The sequence below is a fragment of the Scyliorhinus torazame genome, chromosome 18, assembly GCF_047496885.1.
Source record: "Scyliorhinus torazame isolate Kashiwa2021f chromosome 18, sScyTor2.1, whole genome shotgun sequence".
In the NCBI taxonomy this organism is placed as follows: Eukaryota; Metazoa; Chordata; class Chondrichthyes; order Carcharhiniformes; family Scyliorhinidae; genus Scyliorhinus; species Scyliorhinus torazame.
This window is the reverse complement of record NC_092724.1, coordinates 110,828,022-110,855,386: the sequence shown is the minus strand read 5'-3', so window position 1 is coordinate 110,855,386 and position 27,365 is coordinate 110,828,022. Positions and strand designations below refer to the sequence as shown.

Here is a 27,365-nt window from a genome sequence, read left to right as displayed (position 1 = left end):
GCAAACTCCACACAGACAGTGACCCAGAGCCGGGATCAAACCTGGGACCTCGGCACCGTGAGGCAGCAGTGCTAACCACTGCGCCACCGTGCTGCCCTCCAGTCACCATTACTGAGATTAGTGGTGGGATTTGAACCCAAGGCCCCAGAGCCTCGGTCTCGGAATTACTAGTCCAGTGGCATTACCATGCCATGGCCATCTCCCTCCCTCTAAATAATAATTACCTTACCCGTCTTATCTATTAGTTTTAACCAACATGTTACAGTCTATTGGTGTGATAGTTATTCCTTCTCTAAATGGTGAGGAGAGCCTGTGGGCATTGGGTGTGGTTTTCATGGTAACAGGATGATTGATAACCCCTCGTGGCCTGCATAAAGGTGTGTGTTTTTAATTCCATCAGTTCAGGGTCTCTTGTTGAAAACCGATGGGAACTCGGTATCGGGAGACTGCCTGAATTTTAATACCTTGTGCCTCTTAGTGACTGGCCAAAGAAAGTATTGGCTGTGATCTGGGTGTAGGCAGCTGCCTGGTCTCTTGGCAGCAAATAACGATTCCAGGCAGATCTAAGATTAAACATTACCAGAAAGAATTACATTTCCCCTTCAGAGATTGACACCGAATAGATTTCTAAAGAACAAAACATTTCAGAGTGGAACACGTCGAGAGCACTCGCATAATATTTGTGCTACTCTCCAACAATGGACACAGTATTTTACTCCCAAATAACCTGGATGTGCCGTATCTGGGACATCTGCCCAGTGCTGAATTAATGTTTTCAACAGAAGAGGAGGTGCAGTACCCCAGCCAGTGGTGAAAAATACTGTGACATAGTTTCTCCAGAACAAAGCAAATCGAACTGAGACGACAACGGTATAACATAAGCAAAAAGTGGAAACCTTTCAAAGCAGATTCAAGTTTCCTTTCAACAGGAATATGAGCTTCAGAACTCCAGATTTTCACTGTTGTTTTGACTCAAAGGCACAAGGCATATTTTACAAAATATGTTGAGAAATTATGAGTTTGCTCTGGGGCACATGGTGGAAAAAATGGGTTACGTTTGCGGACACACTTAGACCTGAAACCAAATTGTTGATCACTGCAATTTAAGGGAGATCATCAGGCTCCTTGTGAGGGTAAAACTATGATAAGAAGATTCCCATACCGCATTGCACATTGTCCAGTGATGATTTGCACTGGAAACTCATCTCATTCATTTAAAATGGGTGCAAGACTAATCCACCCTCCTGGCCTACTGAAGGAGGATTCTAAAAGCTAGCTATACTGATCCCACTGGGAGTAGAACACGGGAGTTTCGCCTAGGTGCCCTGCCTCAACGTGACAAAAAAACAGAATATATATATGGTTTATCTCTTTGCTGTTTGTGAGATCTTGCTGTGAATGAGCTGGCTGCTATGTTTCTCTACATTTTAACATCAGTTACCTGACAAAAAGTACTTCAATGTTTGCATACCACTTCAGGAGGTCCTGTGGTGGTGAAACACATTATGGGTGCAATTCAGTAGCCGCGTCACGCCTGAATTGATGCCCCCGCAATGAGCCCGTTGAATCTCTCGATGCGTCACTCTCATTTGGCGAGGTCCAGATCAGCATATTTAAATGAGCTATTTAAATATATGTTTGCCAGATTTATCGTGGTCTGCAGGATGCACCGGCCATGCCTAGGAGATCTCACCAGGACGCCATTTAGTACTGATCCACACAAACGTGAACCAGTCGTAACGGCACCTGGGGGTTCTCAGAGGCCATTGGAGACCACCGGGTGGTCGGGGACAGGGCAGGGTAGCACCCTGGCACTGACAGCCTGGCACCCTCGCAGTACCACACGGGCACTGCCAGAGTGTCCGGGGTGGCAGTGTCAATGTACCTGGGTTGGCACTGCCAGGGGTCAGGCCTGGGAGGGACCTTGACCATGGGAGAGGAGCTACCCGGAGAGCCTCCCCAAGGTTCGGGGGTGAGGAGGCTACAAAAACAGAGAGGGAGGGCCTGAAAGGGGGAGGGGGAAAGATCGGGGCAGCAGGTCAAAATGGCCTCCCCCGTTCTGCGAGGAACCTTTCCTGTTGGCGAGCTTCATCCCTCTAAGTGCAGCCTCAGCAGAGAGAATCTCCCCAAGGCCAAACAAAAGGGCCAAGAGCTGGGTGTTTCTCGGCGCTGCAGCTGCTGAATCGCACCATGTACAAATGTCAGATCTTTGATCCTAAATCTGAACCTGTTTTTTTTGGGGGGGGGGGGGGGGGGGGGGCGGAAAATCACTTAAAATTACATTTAATTCCATCATTAGTTTATTTTTCCAGGGAATTTCTCCTTTTTGCATCTTGGTGTTATATTTGTTTATTATATTCAACGATGGTAATGCTGTGAAGTAAATTACAGCAAGTGTGGAGGATGGAAATTCCTTTGGAAGTCGTTCATGAACAGACAAATTAGGAGCAGGAGTAGACCATTCGGCCCCTTGAGCATGCTCTGCCATTTGATAAGATCATGGTTGGTCTGATTGTGGCCTCGACTTTCCGGGTACATACCCTTTGACTCCCTTGTCAGTCAATAGAACATATAGAACATTACAGCGCAGTACAGGCCCTTCGGCCCTCGATGTTGCACCGACCTGTGAAACCGCTCTGAAGCCCATCTACACTATTCCCTTATCGTCCATATGTCTATCCAATGACCATTTGAATGACTTAGTGTTGGCGAGTCCACTACTGTTGCAGGCAGGGCATTCCACGCCCTTACTACTCTCGGAGTAAAGAACCTACCTCTGACATCTCTTATACCTATCTCCCCTCAATTTAAAGCTATGTCCCCTCGTGCTAGACATCACCATCCGAGGAAAACGACTCTCATTGTCCACCCTATCTAATCCTCTGATCATCTTGTATGCCTCAATTAAGTCACCTCTTAACCTTCTTCTCTCTAACGAAAACAGCCTCAAGTCCCTCAGCCTTTCCTCATAAGATCTTCCCTCCATACAAGGCAACATTCTGGTAAATCTCCTCTGCACCCTTTCCAATGCTTCCACATCCTTCCTATAATGCGGCGACCAGAATTGCACGCAATACTCCAAATGCGGCCGCACCACAGTTTTGTACAGCTGCAACATGACCTCATGGCTCTGAAACTCAATCCCTCTACCAATAAAAGCTAACACACCGAACGCCTTCTTAACAAACCTCTTCACCTGGGTGGCAACTTTCAGGGATCTATGTACATGGACACCGAGATCTCTCTGCTCATCCACACTACCAAGAATCTCACCATTAGCCCAGTATTCTGTCTTCCTGTTATTCCTTCCAAAATGAATCACCTCACACTTTTCTGCATTAAACTCCATTTGCCATCTTTCAGCCCAGCTCTGCAGCTTATCTGTGTCCCTCTGTAACTTGTAACATCCTTCCGCACTGTCCACAACTCCACCGACTTTAGTGTCATCTGCAAATTTACTCACCCATCCTTCTACGCCCTCCTCCAGGTCATTTATAAAAATGACAAACAGCAGTGGCCCCAAAACAGATCCTTGTGGTACACCACTAGTAACTGGACTCCAGTCTGAACATTTCCCATCAACCACCACCCTTTGTCTTCTTCCAGCGAACCAATTTCAGATCCAAACTGCTAAATCACCCTGAATCCCATGCCTCCGTATTTTCTGCAATAGCCTACCGTGGGGAACCTTATCAAACGCTTTACTGAAATCCACATACACCACATCAACTGCTTTACCCTCATCCACCTGCTTGGTCACCTTCTCAAAGAACTCAATAAGGTTTGTGAGGCACGACCTACCCTTCACAAAACCGTGTTGACTATCTCTAATCAAATTATTCCTTTCCAGATGATTATACATCCTATCTCTTATCAACCTTTCCAAGACTTTGCCCACAACAGAAGTAAGGCTCACTGGTCTATAGTTACCGGGGTTGTCTCTACTCCCCTTCTTGAACAAGGGGACAACATTTGCTATCCTCCAGTCTTCTGGTACTATTCCTGTAGACAAAGATGACTTAAAGATCAAAGCCAAAGGCTCAGCAATCTCCTCCCTAGCTTCCCTAGAATCCTAGGATAAATCCCATCCGGCCCAGGGGACTTATCTATTTTCACACTTTCCAGAATTGCTAACACCTCCTCCTTATGAACCTCAAGCCCTTCTAGTCTAGTAGCCTGTATCTCAGTATTCTCCTCGACAACATTGTCTTTTTCCTGTGTGAATACTGACGAAAAATATTCATTTAGCACCTCTCCTATCTCCTCGGACTCCACGCACAACTTCCCACTACTGTCCTTGACCGGCCCTACTCTTACCCTAGTCATTCTTTTTTCCTGACATATCTATAGAAAGCTTTAGGGTTATCCTTGATCCTACCTGCCAAAGACTTCTCATGTCCCCTCCTGGCTCTTCTTAGCTCTCTCTTTAGGTCCTTCCTAGCTAACTTGTAACTCTCGAGCGCCCTAACTGAACCTTCACGTCTCATCTTTACATAAGCCTCCTTCTTCCTCTTGACAAGTGTTTCAACTGCTTTAGTAAACCACGGTTCCCTCGCTCGACCACTTCCTCCCCGCCTGACAGGTACATATTTATCAAGGACACGCAGTAGCTGTTCCTTGAACAAGCTCCACATTTCCATTGTGCCCATCCCCTGCGGTTTTCCTCTCCATCCGATGCATCCTAAGTCTTGCCTCATCGCATCATAATTACCTTTCCTCCAGATATAACTCTTGCCCTGCGGTATATACCTATCCCATTCCATCACTAAAGTAAACGTAATCGAATTGTGGTCACTATCACCAAAGTGCTCACCTACCTCCAAATGTAACACCTGTCCTGGTTCATTACCCAGTACCAAATCCAATATGGCTTCGCCTCTCGTTGGCCTATCTACATACTGTGTCAGGAAACCCTCCTGCACACATTGGACAAAAACGGACCCATCTAAAGTACTCGAACTATACCGTTTCCAGTCAATATTTGGAAAGTTAAAGTCCCCCATAACAACTACCCTGTTACTTTCGCTCCTATCCAGAATCATCTTTGCAATCCTTTCCTCCACATCTCAGGAACTGTTCGGAGGCCTATAGAAAACCCCTAACAGGGTGACCTCTCCATTCCTGTTTCTAACCTCAGCCCATACTACCTCAGTGGACGAGTCCTCATCAAACGTCCTTTCCGCCACCGTAATACTGTCCTTGACTAACAATGCCACCCCTCCCCCTCTTTTACCACTTTCCTTGAGCTTACTGAAATACCTAAACCCCAGCACCTGCAACAACCATTCCTGTCCCTGCTCTATCCATGTCTCCGAAATGGCCACAACATCGAAGTCCCAGGTACCAACCCATGCCGCAAGTTCACCCACCTTATTCAGGATGCTCCTGGCATTGAAGAAGACACACTTTAAACCACCTTCCTGCCTGCCGGTACACTCCTGCAACTTTTAAACCTTCCTCATGACCTCACTACTCTCAACCTCCTGTATACTGGAGCTACAATTCAGGTTCCCAATCCCCTGCTGGACTAGTTTAAACCCTCCCGAAGAACATTAGTAAATTTCCCCCCCAGGATATTGGTACCCCTCTGGTCCAGGTGTAGACCATCCCATTTGTAGAGGTCCCACCTACCCCAGAATGAACCCCAATTATCCAGCAATCTGAAACCCTCCCTCCTGCACCATTCCTGTAGCCACGTGTTCAACTGCTCTCTCTCCCTATTCCCCGTCTCGCTAGCACGTGGCACGGGTAACAACCCAGAGATAATAACTCTGTTTGTCCAAGATCTAAGTTTCCACCCTAGCTCCCTGAATTCCTGCCGTACATCCCTATTCACTTTCCTACCTATGTCGTTGGTACCTATGTGGACCACGACTTGGGGCTGCTCCACCTCCCCCTTAAGGATCCCGAAAACACGATCCGAGACATCGCGGACCCTGGCACCTGGGAGGCAACACACCAAACGCCAGTCTCTCTCGTTCCCACAGAATCTCCTATCTATCCCCCTAACTATGGAGTCTCCAATGACTAATGCTCTACTCCTCTCCCCCCCTTCCCTTCTGAGCAACAGGGACAGACTCTGTGCCAGAGACCTGTACCCTATGGCTTAACCCTGGTAAGCCCCCTCCCCCCCCCAACAGTATCCAAAGCGGTATACCTGTTACTAAGGGGAATGACCACAGGGGATCCCTGTACTGACTGCTTCCTCCCAGCCCCTCAATGTCACCCATCTATCTCTATTCTTCGTAGTTACTACATCCCTGAATCTTCTGTCTATGACCACCTCTGCCTCCCGAATGATCCGAAGTTCATCCAGCTCCAGCTCCAATTCCCTAACACGGTTTTTGAGGAGCTGGAGCTGGGTGCACTTCCCACAGATGAAATCGGCAGGGACACAGGCGGCGTCCCTCACCTCATTCTGCAGGAGGAACATCGTACTGCCTTCCCTGCCATCCCCTCGAGATAAAACAAGAAAAAGGAAGAGCTTATCTGATATTCACTCAACCCCTTAGGTTAGAGGAGGTGGAAGGGTGGGGGACACTACAAGCCCCCACCCTTCCACCTCCTCTAACCTAAGGGGTTGAGTGAATATCAGGTAAGCTCTTCCTTTTTCTTGTCTCGGGTTTAGCAACCGCCCAACTTATATACAGGTACTAACAAATCTTCCCAGAAATCCCCACGGCCGACTTCCTGCAGCTGTAAAGATAAGTTTTTAAAGTTAACCTTAACTTCCCGACAGGCCCCTGGACACTGCTCCCGCCGAAACTCTGAAGGCTGCTTCTCCTGCAAGGTAAGTTTTTAAAGTTAACCATACATTCACGACAGGCCCCTGGACACGGCTCCTGCCGAAAATCAAGAAACAATCTAACTCAGCCCTAAAATATTTGGTGCTTTAGCACTTTTAGAGCCCCATGATTTAATTGCAGTCGGCAATGACATTTAAGGCAAGGCGGCACAGTGGTTAGCACTGCTGCCTCACAGCGCCAGGGATGCGGGTTCAATTCCGGCCTCGGGTCACTGTCTGTGTGGAGTTTGCACCCTCTCCCCGTGTTTGCGTAGGTTTCCTCCCGGTGCGCTGGTTTGCTCCCGCAGTCACAATGATGTGCAGGTTAATAATAATAATAATAATCTTTATTATTGTCACAAGTAGGCTTACATTAACACTGCAATGAAGTGACTGTGAAAATCCCCAAATCGCCACATTTCGGCGCCTGTTCGGGTACACGCAGGGAGAATTCAGAATGCCCAATTCACCTAACAAACACGCCTTTCGGGACTTGTGGGAGGAAACCGGAGTGCCCGGAGGAAACTCACGCAGACACGGGGAGAATGTGCAGACTCAGCACAGACAGTGACCCAAGTCGGGAATCGAACCTGGGACGCTGGTGTTGTGAAGCAGCAGTGCTAACCACAGTGCTACCATGCCACCCTGATTGGCCATGCTAAATTGCCCTCAGTTTCCAAAAAGGTTAGGTGGGGTTACTGGGTTACGGGGATAGGGTGGAGGCGTGGACTTAAATAGGGTGCTCTTTCCAAGGGCCGGTGCAGACCTGTTGGGCCGAATGGCCTCCTTCTGCCCTGTAAATTCTATGATTCTAATAGATTACTTAGATTGGGAGAACAGTGGCAACGCATCATCTGCTACTAACTTTTACCAATATGCCTTAACCCTTATTAGGTCCCCAAATCTGTGAACAAATTCTGGCAGGGCTGACTCACTTAAAAATGGCAACAAGATTCTAATTGGATCATAGCACCCACACTTTAGTATAACCATTAGGCATGAGTGTTGAAAAAGACAAAGGGCAAATCTCTGGCAAAAACTTGCCATTTTTATTTCTGCTAATGCCATGCATGCGAGTTTGTATTGTTTTTTCCGTAACGTCATTGGTAATGACAGAGTAGGTAGTGGCCAGGATAGTAATAGTAGAAAATAAGGTTAAATCTAGTATTTAGCTTTCAGTTTGAGACAAGGTTCAGCCCTCTGACCTGTTAACTGGAACTTCTACACAAATGTTGCAGCACCTGCTCATTCTGTCCACCATTTATCATTTATAGGTTAAGTAATGTAAATCTGAGAAATCAAGTGGCTATTCATTTGCCACACAAATTCTCAGAAATTAAGTCATGCAACTGGAGAGCTGACACAGACTAACAAATAAATCTGTAACAACGCTTATTGTGAAATGTCGCAGCTTTGTGTTTTAATCACTGGTGGAATTACTGCTAGGAAGCTCATAACACAGTCAGGCTTGTTAAAAAAATGCATTTTTATGCAAACTTGTATCAATGTAGGTTACAGCAAATAACTTGGACCCTCCCTGCCAACGTTAAGTGCAGTGTACCCCACCTCAAGATCCTCCCTGGCCTCCTCCACCAGCTTCGTTAAGTTCCACTTATGGAGCCCTGTCCATTCCCTCGCTACCTGAATCCCCAAATAACTAAACCAACCCTCGCTATCGTAAATGGCATCCCCCCTAAATTAGCCCGCTGTGCCAGTTCATTCACCAGGAATACCTCATTTTCCCTACATTCAGCTTGTGCCCGAGAACCCTCCAAACTTCCCCAACAGGCCCATAATCCTTCCCATACTCTCCAACGGATCCGAAACATACAGCAAGAGGTCATTGGCATTGTTGTCTTATGCTTCTTCATGCAGCATAAGCTGCTTCCTCGATGTATCTCTGACAAAGGAAGGTTCGGACTTGGAGATAGGTTTAACACATTTATTGAACAGTTAACAATTCCCCTACTTGACTTTGACTCTCCTGCTAATCTTGCTATAGTAACTCAGTCTAACTAACCATTCTGCTCTAAGCCATGTGGTGGGTGTGATGTTTCTGATCTGCCCCTGTGTCTCGGAGTGTCGCCTGTGGAAAGAGAAAGAGTATGTGTGCCCTGTCCTTTTATATGGGTTGCCCCCTTGTGGTAGTGTCACCTCTGGGTGTCTTGACTGGCCATTGGTCGTGTCCTATTCTATGTGTTCATTAGCTGTATGTCTGCATGTCATGATGTCTCTGGTGCTCCCTCTAGTATTTATTTAGTCTTAGTGTATTTACATTAACCCCTTGTGTATTTACAGTGCTGCATATCACCACAGGCATAGAGCGACACCCGAGGCTCCCTCTGTCCCCTCATTATCCCCTGCCACTCTGCCGACCTCCTGAGAGCCATCGCCAATGGCTCTATGGCCAGCGCAAACAGCAGCGGCGACAGCAGACACCCCTGCCTTGTACCCCTGTGTAAGTCAAAGCTTTGTGAGCTCATACCATTCGTCCTCACCCTCGCCCTTGGTGCCACACAGAGCAACCGCACCCATGCCACAAATCTCGGCCCAAACCCAAACCTTCCCAAAACTTCAAACAAGTACCACCACTCCACCCGATCAAATGCTTTCTCCGCGTCCATGGACTCCACCACCTCCGGTGCCAGAGCCTCCATGGATTCATCACCACATTCAACAGCCATCTTATATTACTCGCGAGCAGCCTGCCCTGCGCGAAGCCTGTTCGATCTTCTGCAACCACCCCCGGGACACAGTCCTCCATCCTCCCCACCAACATCTTAGCCAATACTTTCACATCCGTGTTCAATAGTGATATGGGTCTAAACGACCCACATTCCACCGGATCCTTCCCTTTTTTGGGGATTAGTGTGATTACTGCCTGCTTCATCGTCTCCGGCAACTCCCCCTTCTCCAGTGCTTCATTAAACGCCCCCAACAGACGTGGTGCCAGGTCCGCCGCAAATTCTTTATAAAATTCCGCTGGGTACCCAACCGGCCTTGGGGCCTTCCCCGACTTCATACCCCTAACCCTAACCCTGATACTATCCAGCACCTCCCTCAGCCCCAGGGGCTCCTCCAACGCCTGCCTCTTTGCTTCCTCCACCTGGGGAGATACCAGCTCGTCCAGAAACCGCCCCATGTCCCCTCCTCTCCTCCTGGGACTGCTTCATAAAGTCCCCGGTAATACTCTCTAAATGCCTCATTTATCTTCCCTGGCTCTGACACCACATCACCAGCCCTAGTCCGGATCTTCAATATTTCCCTGGACGCAGCCTGCCTCCGCAGCTGGTGCGCCAGCATGCGGCTCGCCTTCTCCCCGTACTTGTATTGCACCCCTCTTGCCCTACGCAGTTGCCCTACCGCCCTCCCCGTTGTCAGCCTGCCAAATTTCCCCAGCAACTTTTTCCTCCTCACCAATCCCTCCACGGTGGGCACCCTTAAATATTCCCTGTCCACCTCCACTATCTCACTCATTAGACGGTCATGTTCCACCCTCCTTTCCTTATTCGCACGAACCGTAAACAAAATAATTTCTCCCCAGCCCACTGCCTTCAGTGCTTCCCAAAAAATACCCGCCGACACCTCCCCATTCTGATTCAACTCCACATAATCCCTAATCGCCAACCGCACCTTATCACAAAAACCTCCATCCACCAACAACCCTGAGTCAAACCTCCAGCCCGGCCTCTGCTCTCGTCCCAATCTAATCCGAATCTCCAGCCAGTGGGGCGCATGGGCCGAGATAACTATCCCCGCATACTCTGCCCCCTCCACCCCAACCAAAATCTCCCGACTCACTACAAAGTAGTCAATCCTCGAATACACCTTACAGATGTGTGAAAAGGAATATTCCTTCCCCCTGGGTTCTATAAATGCCATGGGTCCACCATACCCATCCTCTCCATAAACCCCCCACCCCCCCCCCCCCAGCTCCCTTGTCATTTGTACCCTACCCATCCACCTGGGGCTCGATCTATCCACCCTCGACTCTAGGACACAGTTAAAATCTCCTCCCATGATCAACTGGTGCGTGGCCAAATCCAGGATTGCTGCCAGCAACCCCCTCATAAAACCCACATCACCCCAATTCGGGGCATACACATTGCCCCTTCCCTTACCCACTCACAATCACATATCTCCCACCCGGATCCCTCACCTCCTTCGCACTCACAAATCCCGTTTGTTTGCTCATTAAAATCGTCATACCCCTCGATTTCAAATCAAACCCCGAGTGAAAAGAAAAAGTCAGGCTTTTGCTGACATTGTGTCTCCTGCAAATCATAGAATCTCTACATTGCAGAAGAAGCAACCAACACAGGCCCTATCCCTGCAACCCCACAACCCCACCTCACCCACACATCTGTGGGAGGAAATCGGAGCACTCGGAGGAAACCCACGCAGACATGGAGAGAACGTGCAAACTCCACACAGACAGTCACCAAAGGCCGGAATCGAAATGGGGGAATTGTGAGGCACCAGTGGTAATTATTGTGCCACTGTGCCGCCTCAAACATCATTGGATTTCTATGCATATACAGAAATAATAATCTTTTCTCTCTGAGAATGCAACCAATTCCAATGAAGTCTACTATCATTCCAGCTGACTCAACGTTATTAAGAAGAATTTTGTGTGGCATCTTGTCAATGATTTAAAAAAACAATATATAGGACAAGCTGGCGACAGTACCTGCGTCCACCACCCTACAATCTTTCTCAAAAAGTTATGCCAGGTTGGTGAGGTGTGGCATTTTCTAGAAGATTCTAAATCTAGGTCATTTATGCAAATGATAAAAAAATTGTGATCACACCACCGAGTGTTACCCACTCTGAGATACCCCACTCTGTCTATCCCCTCACTTCAATATAATTTCACTGATGGGAATTAGTTTCCTATCCTTTAACCAGTTCTTTATCCATTCCCAATGTTTACCCCAAAAGGCTACATGCTTAAGTAGTGGAAAATGCCACACAGTCCCAAACAAAAGGAATATGTTCAAGTCCTGTACCTTTTTTGAATTATTCGGGAGATTGGAGAACCTATAGTTCCTCATTACTTTTCTTCATGGCAATGCTCCGGCCAGAGTTAACTTCCCAATAACCTTCTGTGTGGATGTTTTTCTAAACCATTTAGGTAGCTAAAATAAATCATATTCTAAAGCCTATTACAATCCATTGGACTGGCACTTCCTCAAAGATGACATGATTGATCAGGCAGGATCTGAATCATGCTGACTGCTGTTAACTAGGTTATTGTACAGAGTGCCCACAGCTTTATTTCTTGAATATAGCGGAAAAGGGAGACATGGTGCCGAAGCTATTCATCTTGCACTCATCAGGACAAATGCAAGAATGCCAAATTTCAAATGATCACAACAATTTGTACAGGAGAAAAGATGTCGCTGACTGGTTGACAAGTTAACTCTGGTTGGCCCAGGTATTGCCATGGTGAAAACAACAGGAAACTATAGGCTCTCCAAGCTCCTGGATAATTCAAAAAAGGATCAAGGCTGGAGCATATTCCTTTTATTTGCAGAGAACGGGTCCCTATGAATGGACATATGTGGCTTCTAAAAGGGTAAATGGGCTGTGATACAACTGATTATCTTAAATTGGTTGTTAGTGTAATTATTCACACACTCAGGATTGTTCAGTAAATGCTGCCCAATTGCAGAATCAGGTCTAACAGTAGACATTTTGATTTGGGTTTTGCAAGCGTGGGTGGTGGAACACAATCTGTACTCTATCCATTACAAATAACCAAAGGGATATGCTGTTGATTTGATCAACCAGTTGCTGGGAGGTACAGCCTACATACCTGGCATCACACTAATTGTTTTTGAATTGATGGCAGCATCCTAAGAACATAAGGCAGTCCAGCCCCTCCAGCACACGATCATGGCTGATCTCATCTTGGCCTCAACTCCACTTTCCTTCCCATTCTCCACAACCCTTCAACTCATTACTAATTACAAAACTGTCTGTCTCCTCCTTAAATTTACACAATATCCCGCCGTCCACCACACTCTGGAGTAGCAAATTCTACAGATTCACAGCCCTTTGAGAACACCAATTTCTCCTCATCTCTGTTTTAAATCTGCTCCCCCTTATCCTAAAACTATAACCTCTCGTTCTAGATTGTCCCATCTACTTTGTCAATACCTTTTATCATCTTATATACCTCAATGAAATATCCTCTCATTCTTTTAAATTCTCGAGAGTATAGGCCTAAACTGCTCAATCTCTCTTCATAAGACAAACCCCTCATCTCTGGAAACAATCTCGTGAACCTCCTCTGAACTGCCTTCAATGCAACTACAACCTTCCACAAGGGGACCAAAACCGTACACTGTACTCCAGGCGCAGTCTCACCAATGCCTTGTACAGTTGCAGCAATACTTCCCTACTTTTATACGCTATTCCTTTAGCCATAAATGCAAAAATTCAATTTACCTTCCTTATTATCTGCTGTTCCTGTGTGCTAGTTTTCTGTGATCCATGCACAAGGACACCCAGACAAATCCCTCTGCACCAAAACATTTGGAAGTTTCTCTCCATTGAGATCATAAGTTGCCTTTTTATGTTTCTGACCAAAATGGATAACCGAGTGGAAAATGCCACACAGTCACTGTATTGTATACACAGGGACCCATTCTCTACAAAAAGGAATATGTTAAAGTCCTGTATCTTTTTTGAATTACTCGGGAGATTGGAGAACCTATAGTTCCTCATTAATTTTCTTCATGGCAATGCCTCGGCCGGAGTCAACTTGCCCACCAATCAGCACTCTTTTCTCATGTAGTATAAATTGTTGTGAAATTTGCATTTGTCCTGACGAGTGCAAGATGAAAAGCTTTGGTAACGTCTTTCTTTTCAGCAATATTCAACTTTACTTCTGATAATCAGTTGACCTATTCCACATCAATTGGAAGGAGGGCTATTTAGAGAATAGCCCTCACCATATTTTCACCACTGGAGACAGACATGTGCAACTTTTGTGTTTTAAAAGAGGAATTTAATTCCTAAAAGCTTTGCATGGACATCTAAAGACCAGATATATGAAAAACAGGTGTGGCAAGAAAATATTCAGTCCAGATTTTTATGGTTACTGTTGAAAGAAATGAGGTTTTCAAAAAAATCCTTGAAGTTTTATGACGACCTCAAATGTGCGATGCACAAAAGTTGCAGAAGCTACATTTGGGCATGCTAACTCCACTTCATTAAAACTGGAAGACTTAAGTTTTCAGTCAGGAGACTTTCTATTAATAAACATTTATTTCCATTTCAGAAACATTAATTTGTCCTATTTCTTTCAGAAAGAATCTATAAGCTGTTTGAGGAATCTACATTGAAACCATGTACTACACACGGTCAATACACAGTCAGTAGAGGATGCTTCACATTCTTCACAAGACATCATCCTCAGATGTTTTTCCTTTGATACTCTATGGTGCTTATCCTTTCAACTGGAGTGTCCTCTAATTACACGAGAGCTGCAAAGCCACCAGATTCTGGTTATCTGAAGCGATGTATACCATATGCCGTGAAGATGATGAGAATTATATGTTCATCCAGTAATTTTTTTGTTGACTTACTAAATTATCTTACAATTTAATGCTTCTTGAGATAATGGTGCTGTCTTCTTTTGGGTTTCTGATATTGAAATTGAAAGTCCTGACCTCCCTGGGACTTCACTAAGGTTTATAGAAGTTTTAAAAGCCATTATTGTATTGCATCTAAAAAAAAGAACAGAAGATGCTGGACAAACTCAGCGGGTCTGGTAGCATCTGTGGAAAGAGAAACAGGGTTAATGTTTTGAATCCTGTAGAAGGGTCATATAGATTTGAAACGTTAACTATCAATCCCAATTGCAGGACTCGAGCTCCAGACAATGTTGGTGAACGATATAATATATAGAAAATTGCTGCAGGCGTACAGTCCGCTCTTGCCACACAAAGCTGCCCCCTGACCATCAAGATCCATGGTGAGCCCTTGGATAACATGGATCATTTCCCATACCTCGGGAACCTCCTCTCAGTACGAGCAGACATTGAAGACAAAACCCAACATCGACTCCAATTCGCCAGTGCAGTCCTCGGATGCCTGAGGAACACTGTGTTCGAAGACAGAGGCCTCAAACCCAGCACCAAAGCACATGCACTAAGAGCAGCCGTTGTCCCTGCCTTCCTGTATGCATCAGAAACGTGAACAATGTGCAGCAGACACCTCAAATCCCAGGAGAGAGATCACCAACACTGCCTCCGCAAAATCCTGCAAATCCACTGACAGGATAGGATTGACAGATCCAACGTGAGCATCCTCTCCCAGGCCAATATCCCCAGCATAGAGTCATAGAATTTAGTGTAGAAGGCTATTCGGTCCATCGAGTATGCACCGGCCCTTACAAAGAGCACCCTACTGAAGCCCACGTATCTACCCTAGCCTCGTAACCCCCATTTAACATTTTTTGGACACGAAGGGCAATTTAGCATGGCCAATCCACCTAACCCGCACATCTTTGGACTGTGGGAGGAAATCGGAGCACTATGAGGAAACCCATGCAGTATCAAGGCACTGGTCATGCTCGGACAGCTGTGATGGGCAGGCCACATTGCCCGCATGCCTGACACAAGAGTCCAAAAAAAAGTGCGCTACTCCGAGCTCCGCAATGACAAGAGATCACTCGGGGGGCAGAGGAAACGCTGCAAGGACACTCTGAAAGCCTCCCTAAATAAATACAACATCCCCATTGACACGTGGGAATCACTTGCCTTCGAACGCATAAACTGGAGAAGAAGCATCTGCGAAGACACCAATCACCTCGAGTGCTGTAGAGTGGAGCACGCAGAGGGCAAGCGTAAACAGCAGAAAGAGAGCGCAGAATCCAGAGCTTCCCACACCCCCACCTCATCAAACACCACCTGCAAAACCAGTGGCAGAGCCTGCGAATCCAGGATTGGACCATTCAGCCACTGCAGAACCTACTTCCTCGGAGTGGAAGCGAGTCATCCTCGACCCTGAGGAACTGCCCAAGAAGAACACAGGAATTTCTAAATCTATCATTGTAACCTTCTATTCTCTTCTCCCTTGTATGCTAATCAGGTTTCCCCTTAAATGATTCTGTGGTATTGAACTCCACATTCTCACTGCTCTGGGTAAATATCCTTTTGAATTCGCTATTCGATTTCTTAGGGACCAGCTCATTCTTGATGGCCTCTAGGTATGTTCTACCACAAAAGGAAACATTCTCCCCATATGCATGCTTATCAAAACTATACGCAATTTTTAAAGACTTTGATTAGGACCCTCTCAGCATGTGCACCCCCTCCCCCCCCCCCCACCACCCCAGGAAATCTTGATTTGAAGCTGGCGGTGATCTCTGGATTGCTGCGATAGTCCACCCTGCAGCAATATCTGACAAGACAAACCCGACAATGGTGTATTTGCACCACCAAATGCTCATTGTACCCATGAGCGAATTAGTGTCAAAGCATCTCTGTATTCTTCAAATCAACAGGGGGCTCACGCACTTTGGAATCTGAAGATTACTCTCTGAAAGCTACTTTCTGAACACCCAATAAGCTTCTTTGAATTGTGATCACGCGGCCTATTTCTGACAACAAAAACTTGTATTTATATAACATCTTTAATATATTATTCCCCCCCCCCTCCCCCGAGGCACTTCATAGGAAAATTTTAACAATACTTGACACCGAGCTATAAAGAAATATTGGGCAGATAACCAAAAATTTGGTCCGAGAGGTAGGTTTGAAGGAGCAACTTAATGGAAGAAAGGGAGGGCTGAGAAGCAGAAAGATTTAGGGAGGGAATTCCAGAGCTTAGGACCCAGACAGCTGAAGGCACAGCTTTCAATGGCAGAGTGATAAAAATTGGGGAATCACAAGAGGTCAGAATAGGAGATCATGAAGGTTGTAGGGCTGGAAGAGGTTAGAGAGAGAGAGGGAGGGATGAAGTCATGGGAAGGATTTTAAATAAAAAATGAACATTTTAAAATTGAGGAGTTGCTTAGCCAGGAGCCAACATAGGTCAATGATCACAAGATTGATGAGTGAACAGGACTTAGTGCGGTCACTGCAGTCTTGATAGACTTCACGTTTATGGAGGACAGAGTATAGGATGCCAACAAGAAGGAGATTGGAATAGCCAGGAATAGAGGTAACAAAGGCATGGATGAGGGTTGCAGCAGCAGATGAGTTGAGGCAGTGGCAGATCTGGGTGATGTTACAGAAGTCAAAATAGGCAGTCTTAGTGATGCACAGTTGTGTGATTAGAAGCTCTTCTAAGGGCCAAATATAACACGGCACGGTGGCATAGTGGTTGGCAGTGCTGCCTCACAGGGTCAGGGACCCAGGTTCGATTCTGGCCTTGGGTGACTGTCACCCTGGAGTTCTCCCCGTGTCTGTGTGGGTTTCCTCCCACAGTCCAAAGATGTGCAGCTTAGGTGAATTGGCCATGATCAATGTGGGGCTTTACCGGGATAGGGCGGGGGAGTGAGTCTAAGTATAGTGCTCGTTTGGAGGGTCGATGCAGACTCAATGTGCCGAATGGACACCAAGACTGAGTACTGTCTGGTTCAGCCTCAGACAGTTGCTAGGGCGAGGTCAGAGTTCTGGAAATATTTATTACCCAGCAAAGCAAGTCTTTGAGAATGCTTCCGGCATTAATACATGCACAATACAGTGGTGAGACCCTCAGGATGCAAAGGTTTGAATGCCACTTTTACCCAGGGTGACCAACTCTCACTTACTTTAGAGTATTATCCCATAAATGAGCCCAGTGTCCCAGGTTACATGCATCCAGGATGCTGTTTTTAAAAAACATAATTTAGGCCTTAGAAACTGGCGCATGTGTAGTAATTGCTCTCCTCCTGTTCTCACCCTCTCATAGCTCTGAAAGCACACACACGAACCCCATCCCCGCACGCTGAGCCCTGGAAGCAAATAATTGCTTTTGATTGAATATGCTTAAAGTTAAAACAATCAAGCAAGTGACCCAAAACAGAGGTTTCATGCAACATGAGAATGGTCACTTCATATTTCTAAAATTAATCAAAGTGATTTCCTCTCTACTTTAGGTTGAAAATAATGAATGAACAAAATAGTTCAAGCCAACATTGAGGAGCCACTTAATGTAGACTTGGCCATGTACCTGGTCTGGAACTGCGGATCTTTTTCATCTTTCTAATTTTTCAACAAGAACACTCCAACTCTTGCACAAAAGGTAACCTGATTACTTTCTACAGAAATTCCAACGAGAAAAAAATTATGACTGAACTCATCAACCTGGAAGGAGATAAATAAGCCATTTCATAAAGGTACAGAAAATGCTTGGAGGAGAAAAAGTTTGTCTGGAGCACTGTTTCAAGATTCAGAACAAGTGAACAAAAGGTATAAATTAAGGAAGGACATATGTAGAACTGATGTTCAGAAGCAATTGTGTTGGGTGGAGTAAACTAAATGCCTGCAGGAGTTTAGGCAGAAAAAATTCTGGAATCTTTCAAAAAGCTTTTGGTGTTTTTGAAAGGGAGGAAAAGTCATAGATTTTGAATGAAGATAAGGTCGGCAAACAAAATTGCTTCCACCATCCCAATTAATTTACGTGACAGACTGGAAGATTCAATCGTCATTGTTTAGTTTCAAATAATAAATTTCACAGCCTGCGAGTGGGCTCACACGAATAGTAAAGTGGGGTTACGAGGCAATTTAAAAAACATCTTTTAAGATTGGAACCGAAGAGAAAATGCTGGAAAATCTCAGCAGGTCTGGCAGCATCTATAGGGAGAGAAAAGAGCTAATGTTTTGAGTCCAGATGACCCTTTGTCAAAGCTCTCACGATGGGTCATCTGGACTCGAAACGTTAGCTCTTTTCTCTCTCGACAGATACTGCCAGACCTGCTGAGATTTTCTAGCATTTTCAGATTCCAGCATTCACAGTCATTTGTTTTTATCCAGTTTTTAAGATTGGAAGGTCACCTGTGACATTCTCCCACCCCTCGTCTGATTTTGTTCTGCATTTGGAATTGAATCCTGCAATCATCAGGTCTCTTAATGAGTAGGTACTTAGTGATCGTCAGTTTTCCCCTTCTCTTGAAGGCGTTCACTCCTGGTCAGATTACAGTTCCATGAGCCCCAGTTGGACTATGGTATCAAATATTTATTTATCATAAATTTAGAGTACCCAATTCGTTTTTTTCCCCAATTAAGGGGCAATTTAGCATGTCCAATCTGCCTAGCCTGCACATCTTTAGGCTTGTGGGGGTGAGACCCACGCAGACACGGGGAGAATGTGCAAACTCCACAGGACAGTGACCCAGAGCCAGGATCGAACCCAGGTCCTCGATGCCGTGAGCAGCAGTGCTTTTTTAAACATATATATATTTTATTAAAGTTTTCAAACACAATTTTTCCACCTTACAAATCAACAAAAAAGATAACACAATAACTGATAACATAATTTAAATAAAATAGTAATCTAACAAAGTAACAAAAAATAGTGCTCTCCACCCCGCCCCCCCCACCCCAACCAGAGCAAAACAGGTTGCCCCCCCCCCCGGGCTGCTGACGATCTATTTTCCCTGAACGTTCCGCGAGATAGTCAAGGAACGGTTGCCACCGCCTGGAGAACCCCTGAACCAATCCTCTCAACGCAAACTTCATCCGTTCCAGTTTTATGAACCCTGTCATATCGTTTGTCCAGGCCTCCACGCCGGGGGGTTTCACTATCTTCGACATGAGTAAGATCCTTCGCCGGGCTACCAGGGACGCAAAGGCCAGAATATCGGCCTCTTTCGCCTCCTGCACTCCCGGCTCATCCGCTACCCCAAATATAGCTAACCCCCAACCTGGCTTGACCCGGACCTTCACCACCTTTGAAATCACTCTTGCCACTCCCCTCCAGTACTCACCCAGTGCCGGACACGACCAAAACATGTGTGTGGTTCGCCGGGCTTCCCCCGCACCTGTCCTCCACCCCGAAGAACCTGCTCAGCCTCGCTCCCGTCATGTGTGCTCTGTGTAGAACCTTGAATTGTATCAGGCTAAGCCTGGCACACGAGGAAGAGGAATTTACCCTACTTAGGGCAACAGCCCACAGACCCTCCTCAATCTCCTCCCCCAGCTCTTCTTCCCATTTTCCCTTCAGCTCCTCTACCAGCACGCCTCCCCCTCCTCTCTCATCTCCTGATATATTTCGGACACTTTGCTGAGGCAGCAGTGCTAACCACTGCATCACCCTACCAGCAATTATTTATATGTCATCGTGGTCTACGCCAGCTGGCTATTTGACTAAGAATGGCTCCACAGCCAAACACAAACATGTTTCCACCCAAAGTTCAAACATTTTAAACAGGGGTCTCTTGACAGGGATCAAGAGCAAAAAGATTGGCAATATTTCTGCTCCCCAACTGTGGGCAGTTAGGCAGACTGCAGTACAAGTGGCAGCTGAAATTAGCTCACAGCATAGGCCAGGGAGCAAACCTGGATCTTTCTTGTCTGTGAACCTACTAATGTACAAATACTGAGCACTATTAGATACAATACAACATAGAACATAGAACGATACAGCGCAGTACAGGCCCTTCGGCCCACGATGTTGCACCAAAACAAAAGCCATCTAACCTACACTATGCCATTATCATCCATATGTGTGTTGATTGGTCTTGCTGTGTTTCCATCAGCGTGTGTGTCTGCACCATGATATACTGGTGTATATTATTACATCCCCCCTTTTATAAAAAAAATGTATGTTTGTGGCAATAAATAATGTGAGGTGATAATGTTCCTAACTAGGTGTGGGGTGCGAAGACATATTTACAGGACTATGTACATGAGAACTAAGCTATTTACATGGGAAGGTGCCTGGTGCAGAGAAGCAGTATGCAACAAGAGTAACGAGATCAACACTGTCATGATATCCACATCAGCATATCATGGTGCAATCACACACACACTGATGGACAGGTAGTTGGACCAACCAACCAACACACACACATCACAGCCAATCACCAGTGAGAGCACATGTACTATAAAACAGGGAACACCACAGTTCCCGCTCATTCCACCAGGAGATAGCTCAGAGCACAGAGTTCACAGCGTGCCACTCAGACATATAGAACATAGAACATAGAACAATACAGCGCAGTACAGGCCCTTCGGCCCACGATGTTGCACCAAAACAAAAGCCATCTAACCTACACTATGCCATTATCATCCATATGTTTATCCAATAAACTTTTAAATGCCCTCAATGTTGGCGAGTTCACTACTGTAGCAGGTAGGGCATTCCACGGCCTCACTACTCTTTGCGTAAAGAACCTACCTCTGACCTCTGTCCTATATCTATTACCCCTCAGTTTAAAGCTATGTCCCCTCGTGCCAGCCATTTCCATCCGCGGGAGAAGGCTCTCACTGTCCACCCTATCTAACCCCCTGATCATTTTGTATGCCTCTATTAAGTCTCCTCTTAACCTTCTTCTCTCCAACGAAAACAACCTCAAGTCCATCAGCCTTTCCTCATAAGATTTTCACATAACAATGTGTTGCTACATGAGAAGCTGATGACACATTATGCAAGTTATACCGCAGAACTCCTCAAGTATTTTGTAAATCTCCGCATTGTTGCATGATGCTCCTCATGAAGAAAAAAACCATAATAGAACTCTAGGAGTGGAGGGCAAACAGTTTTTATGAAGTAAATCAATTCTGTTCCTTTGCCACGAAAAACCCAATGTATAAATTGTACATTATTCCACTTGAATGAGGAGTTGATTTCCTATAATACTTTTCTCTTTAACGTCTGAATGAGAGAAAAACATCTCTATAGAAAACATCCCTATAATTACTTGTGAACAATCTTCCAACTGGCAAAATTATCCAGTAATCATAGCAGCCAACTATAAATTAAAAGAAGAATATGCCTTTAATTAGTATTGGCAGTTAACCTACTAATGTTGTGGCTTTTTTCACTAACATCGACCAAACAAAATTTACAATGAAAAATATTTTTCCCTAATTACAAGGGAAATGCTCTCGTTAGCACATAAGATTTTTAAAAATAGATTGGATTGGATTTGTTTATTGTCACATGTACCGAGGTAGAATGAAAAGTATTTTTCTGCGTGCAGCTCAAACAGATCATGCCATTTAGCCCCCCCAAGCCTGCTCCAACATTCAACAAGATCTGGCTGAGGCCTTAACTCCACTTTCCTATGTGCCCTCCAAAATCCCAGACTCTTTATAGATCAAGAATCTGCCTGATTCAGCCTTGAATTTATTCAATTACCCTACATCCACTGCTCTCTGTAGCAGAGAATTCTAAAGGCTATCGGCCCTCTGAGAGAAGAAAGTCCTCCTCATCTCCACCCTAAACGGGAGGCCGTTATTTTAACCTGTGGCCCCAGTTCTAGATTCCTCCCCCAGGGGAAACATCCTCTCAGTACTCACCCTGTCAAGCACCCTCAGAATCTTATGTTTCAATAAGATCACCTCTCAGTCTTGTAAACTCGAAAGAGTATAGGTCCAACCTGTTTGACCTATCCTTATAAGACAACTAATGTGACAGCTTAAGATGTTGGGTCAAACTTTTCTGGAAAAATGGCATTGCCACATTTGCCAGTTTCTTGGGGTGAGGAAGGGGTAGATACACCATGAATTGTATTAAATTCATTGGAAAGCTTCACAATAAGGCATCTTGCACATAACCAGCCTGCGTGAGTTCCATGAAGTTGCTGCATTTGAACTTTAACTCGCTACAGAAAGTTAATTCCAGTAACTGACAGCATTAATGGCAAGATAATTATTTTAAAAAAAAATTTAGAGTACCCAATTATTTTTTTTTCCAATTAAGGGGCAATTTAGCGTGGCCAATCCACCTAACCTGCACATCTTTAGGTTGTGGGGGTGAAATCCACGCAGACACAGGGAGAATGTGCGAACTCCACACGGACAGTGACCCAGAGCCGGGATTCGAACCCGGATCCTCAGTGCCATAGGCAGCAGTACTAACCATTGTGCCACGTGCCGCCCATGACAAGATAATTATAAAAGACTGTCAACAAACCAGTCTGACCCAGAAAGTGCACAATTCCATGGATACGATTCAACTAAATGGGAACAAAGCCCCATAGCGAGTGCGTTTAACCGCATGTTTCCTGGCGCTTGAAGCGGCGAGAAACACATGGCTATAAAATGCAGCTCGCGTTAAATAATGGGCCTGAGTGGGGAATGTGATAGCCCCGTTTAGTACACCAAAGAGCTCCGCTCATCAGAACTCCTCAGTGTAGCAAGAGATCGGGATGCCATTTTTAAATAGTGTCCCGATCTCCCGAGGCTCCCGAACACCCCCCACACTTGCATGCTAGCTTTTTGTGATTTGTACAAAGGACCCCCAAATCCCTCTGTGCTGCAGCTTTCTCCATTTAAATAATATTCCGCTCCTTTATTCTTCCTACCAAACTGCATAACTTCACATTTTCCTACATTATATTCCACCTGCCTAGTTTTTATTCCACTGTAGACTCTTTGCCCCTCCAACCCAATTTTGTCTAACTTGCAAACATGGCAATAGTACATCCACTTCCCTGTCCAGGTCACTGATATACATTGCAAATAATTGTGGCCCCAGCACTGATCCCTGTGGTACTCCACTAGTTACAGGTTGCCATCCTGAAAATGGCCTCTTATCGTAACTCTCCGTCTTCTATTAGTTACCAGTCCTATAGCCATACTAATAAACTACCCCCAACACCATGCGCTCTTACCTTATTAAGCAGCCTTTTGTGCGGCACCTGAAATACACTTGGATTTCCAAAAAGCATTTGATATCTACTGGTTCCCCATTATCTATTCTGCTTGTACACCTCAAAGAATTTTAATAAATTTATCAGGCATGATTTTCCCTTGATGAAGCCATGCTGGTGATTCTGCTTGATTATATTGTGTATGCCTAAATGCTCTGCTATTACATCCTTTATAATGGGCTCTTAACATTTTCCCAATTACAGAATAATTCAATGCGCGATGGTTATCACAATGTACTTCTAGAATCTATAGCTGACATTAAAAGTAAACTATGCATATGGGGAATCTTTCGATATAAACGACTGGTGGCTTAATTCTCACACATAACTTGCATTCCCACTTTTGCATTACTACTTACTTTACTAAAGTTAAGTATAGTGAGAAAGTAATGGGCAATGGATATTTTTCAGGCTGGAGGAAGATTTGAAGTAGAGTTCCTCAAGGGTCATTATTGGGATCCTATTATTAATGATCTAGATCTTTCTATGCAGGAAACAATTTCAAAGTTTGCAGGTGACACAAAACTTAGAAGCATCGTAAACTGTGAGGAGTTTAGAACTTCAAAATTACATAAACGAGTTGGTGGAGTGGCAGAATGGGTTGACCAAGTTCAATGTTTAGAAGTGTGAAGTGATGCATTTTGGTAGGAAGAATATGGACAGTCAATATTAAATAATGGACAAAATTCTTAAGGGGGTGCAGGAACAGAGGGACCTGGGTTTATATGTGCAAGGATTATTGGAGGTGGCAGAACAGGTGGAGAGAGCAATTAATAAAGCAACAGTGCCCTGGGCTTTATTAATAGGGTTATAGAGCACAAGAGTACAGTTATGTTGAGCTTATACAAGACACCAGTTAGATCTCAGCTTTTTAAAAAATTCATTTACGGGATGTGGGCGTAGTTGGTTAGACCAGCATTTTTTGCCCATCCCGAGTTGCCCTTCAGAAGATGGTGGTGAGCTGCGTTCTTGAACCACTGCAGTCCATGTGGTCGGTATACTTACTGTGTTATTCAGGAGGGCGTTCCCAGGATTTTGACCCAGCGACAGTGAAGGAACAGCGATATATTTCCAAGTCAGTGGTGGTGAGTGACTTGGAGGGGAACCACCAGGTGAGTTCCCAGGTATCTGCTGCTTTTGTCCTTCTAGATGGGTTTGAAAGGTGCTGTCTAAAGAATCTTGGTGTGTTATTACTGCAGTGCATCTTGTAGATGGTACACAAATCTGAAGGTATTATCTGTGAGTATGACTATGTCAGGCTGTTGCGTGACCAGTCTGTGAGACAGCTCTCCCAACTTTGGCACAAGCCCCCAGATATTAGTAAGGTGGTCTTTGCAGGGGCGACAGGGCTGGGCTTGTCGTTGTCGTTTCCGGTGCCTGGGTCAATGCTGGGTGGTCCATCCGATTTCATTCCTTTTTTGTTTTCGTAGAGGTTGAATACAACTGAGTGGCTTGCCAGTCTATTTCAGAGGGCATTTATGAGTCAAGCACATTGCCGTGGGCCTGGAGTCACATGTAGGCCAGACCAGGTAAGGATGGCAAATTTCCTTCCCGAAAGTACATGAGTGAACCAGATGGCTTTTTGCGACAATCGACAATGGTTTCATGGCCATCATTAGACTTTTAATTCTAGATATTTTATTGAGTTTAAATTCCACCACCTGGTGTGGTGGGGTTCGAACCCGGGTCCCCAGATCATTACTCTGGTCTCTGGAATACTAGTTGCACTAATGTGTACACTTCTGGGTACACACTACAGGAAGGATGTGAATGCATTGGAGAGAGTGCAGCAGAGGGTTAAAAAGAATGGTTCGAGGGACGAGAAATGTCAGTTATGAGGATAAATTAGAGAGGTTGGGACTGTTCTCCTTGGAGAGAAGTAAGCTAGGAGGAGATTTGATAGAGCTGTTAAAAATCATGAGGGGGCAGGAGAGAGAAGAGAGGGAGAAGCTGCTCCCACTCATAAAAGGACCGAGAAGGAGAAGACACAGAGTTAAAGTGATTTGCAAAAGAAGCAAACGCAATGTGAGAAAAAAAACTTCTTCTCCCGAGTCGTTCAGGTCTGGAATGCACGGCTTGGAAGTGTGGTGGAAGCAGGTTCAATCGAGGCATTTAAGAGGGCATTAAATGATTACTTGAGTAGAAGCAATGTGCCAGTGTACAGGGTAAAGACAGGAGAATGGCTCTAAATCATGATGCTCATTTGGCGAGGCAATGCAGACATAATGGGCTGGATATCCTCGTTCTGCGTCGTAACAATTCTGCAATTCTATGAAGTTAAATTACTTTGTACTACTCAAGTAATATGCTCCTCTGGTAATGGGAATAGTTGGCTTCTTTAATAACAGATTTCTTTAGCAGCTTTGAATTGCAGTTTGAAGATGATCTAGTGATACAGTAATAAGTATGTCACTGATGTTAGATTTGCAGATATGCAACACCATGGAATTAGGCTTTATTGTGGTGGAAAAATACAAAAAATCAGCAGTCTACACATGGGCAGATTATTCATGGGTCTGAATTCTACCACTTCAATGTTTGAGTAGTAGACAGGCTTTAAGGAACTCTTTATTTTTGACTGCATTTTTTTGGTACGAGTTCGAAAGTTGTTCAAATAAAGCTTCAACCACAGCCCAATAGAGTAAAAGCAAAACTCATGATTTTATTGAAGAATGTTTAGGTTCAGGTTAATTGTACAAAACAGAACATTAGTTCTTGTACAGTCCACCTGAATGAAGTAAAGGATGTTGAGGGAGCAAAGGTGCCATCTTGTGGGTGAAGGGTTACATCTAAACATGACATTAAAAAACACATTTTGCTAACGTTAGTGCATTCATATCTAACTCATTCAGCATTTTTACCCCCTGTAGGATCTTAAGGAAATCGGTAACCACATCAAGAACAACATCTGGAGGGGAATACTGAGGTTGAACACAGTCTACTCTTTATTTGTGTGTATTTTCACATGCTGAGCAGCTCTTCAGTCATCTTCTTACACGGCTTGCTTTGTAGTGGCATCCAGATTGGAACAGTTTGTGAAAGGCATCCGACATCTAGTAGACTGAACACACATTTAGCTCTCTGCATGCCCTTGTCTGTGCTGACACATGGCAAACCTTCAATCATAGAACGCCTTGGTGCAGCTGTGGTCACAAAGAAAAAATTAAACATCCTCAATCCAAACAAAATAAATGGGAAGCTATTATTTCTTTGATTTTATAAATAGATATAAAATTATTTTAAAAATGGTTGGTACGAAGCTTTAAAGGCAAAATTTGAACAGACCACTGAGCATATTTAGGTCTGGAGAAATTCAATAAAGTAAACATTGCTACAAAATAATCCAATGTACAACACATTCTCTCAAAATTAACTTCTCAATACCAACTCATACAAAATGATCTTGGTATCCGAGTGAATACCGGACTTCTAGTTAATTCCGGATTGAACCAAACAGACTGCATATCGAAAACATAAAGCAGCTATGACAGCTTCTGGGCCACTGCCTCTGAAATGTGGACCAACAGTGCCCATCAGGTAAGAACCCTGACCTCAATTGGAAAGGGATGGGAGTATAACCACCCAGATGTTGAGCCCTGAACCCTCAGTTGCGCCGATTTATAAAACATCACTTTCAATTTACCTCCGAGCTTTCAAGCTCATGTTACAGGTGGCAGACAGCTCAATAGTAAGACTATAGAGGATTGGCGAGTACCTGGGTAATGTGCTCTCCCTAAGTTTTTTTTAATATAAGTCCTGTTAAAT

At 45.0% G+C, this 27,365-nt stretch overlaps 1 protein-coding gene and 1 long non-coding RNA gene across 2 annotated transcripts in view; one reads left to right on the top strand and one right to left on the bottom strand.

The window, feature by feature from the left end:
• LOC140394838 (uncharacterized) overlaps positions 1-25,247 on the top strand; it is a 75,529-nt gene extending 50,282 nt beyond the window's left edge. The window contains exons 2-3 of the long non-coding RNA XR_011936030.1: positions 17,880-18,192; positions 25,031-25,247. This is a non-coding gene — a long non-coding RNA (uncharacterized lncRNA). The remainder of the gene's footprint in view (positions 1-17,879; positions 18,193-25,030) is intronic.
• Positions 25,248-26,237: 990 nt separating this feature from the next.
• tbcd (tubulin folding cofactor D) overlaps positions 26,238-27,365 on the bottom strand; it is a 375,176-nt gene continuing 374,048 nt past the window's right edge. Inside the window, 1 exon segment of the mRNA XM_072483144.1 lies at positions 26,238-26,743. Coding sequence (XP_072339245.1) covers positions 26,723-26,743 — 21 coding nt within the window. The 3' untranslated portion in view covers positions 26,238-26,722.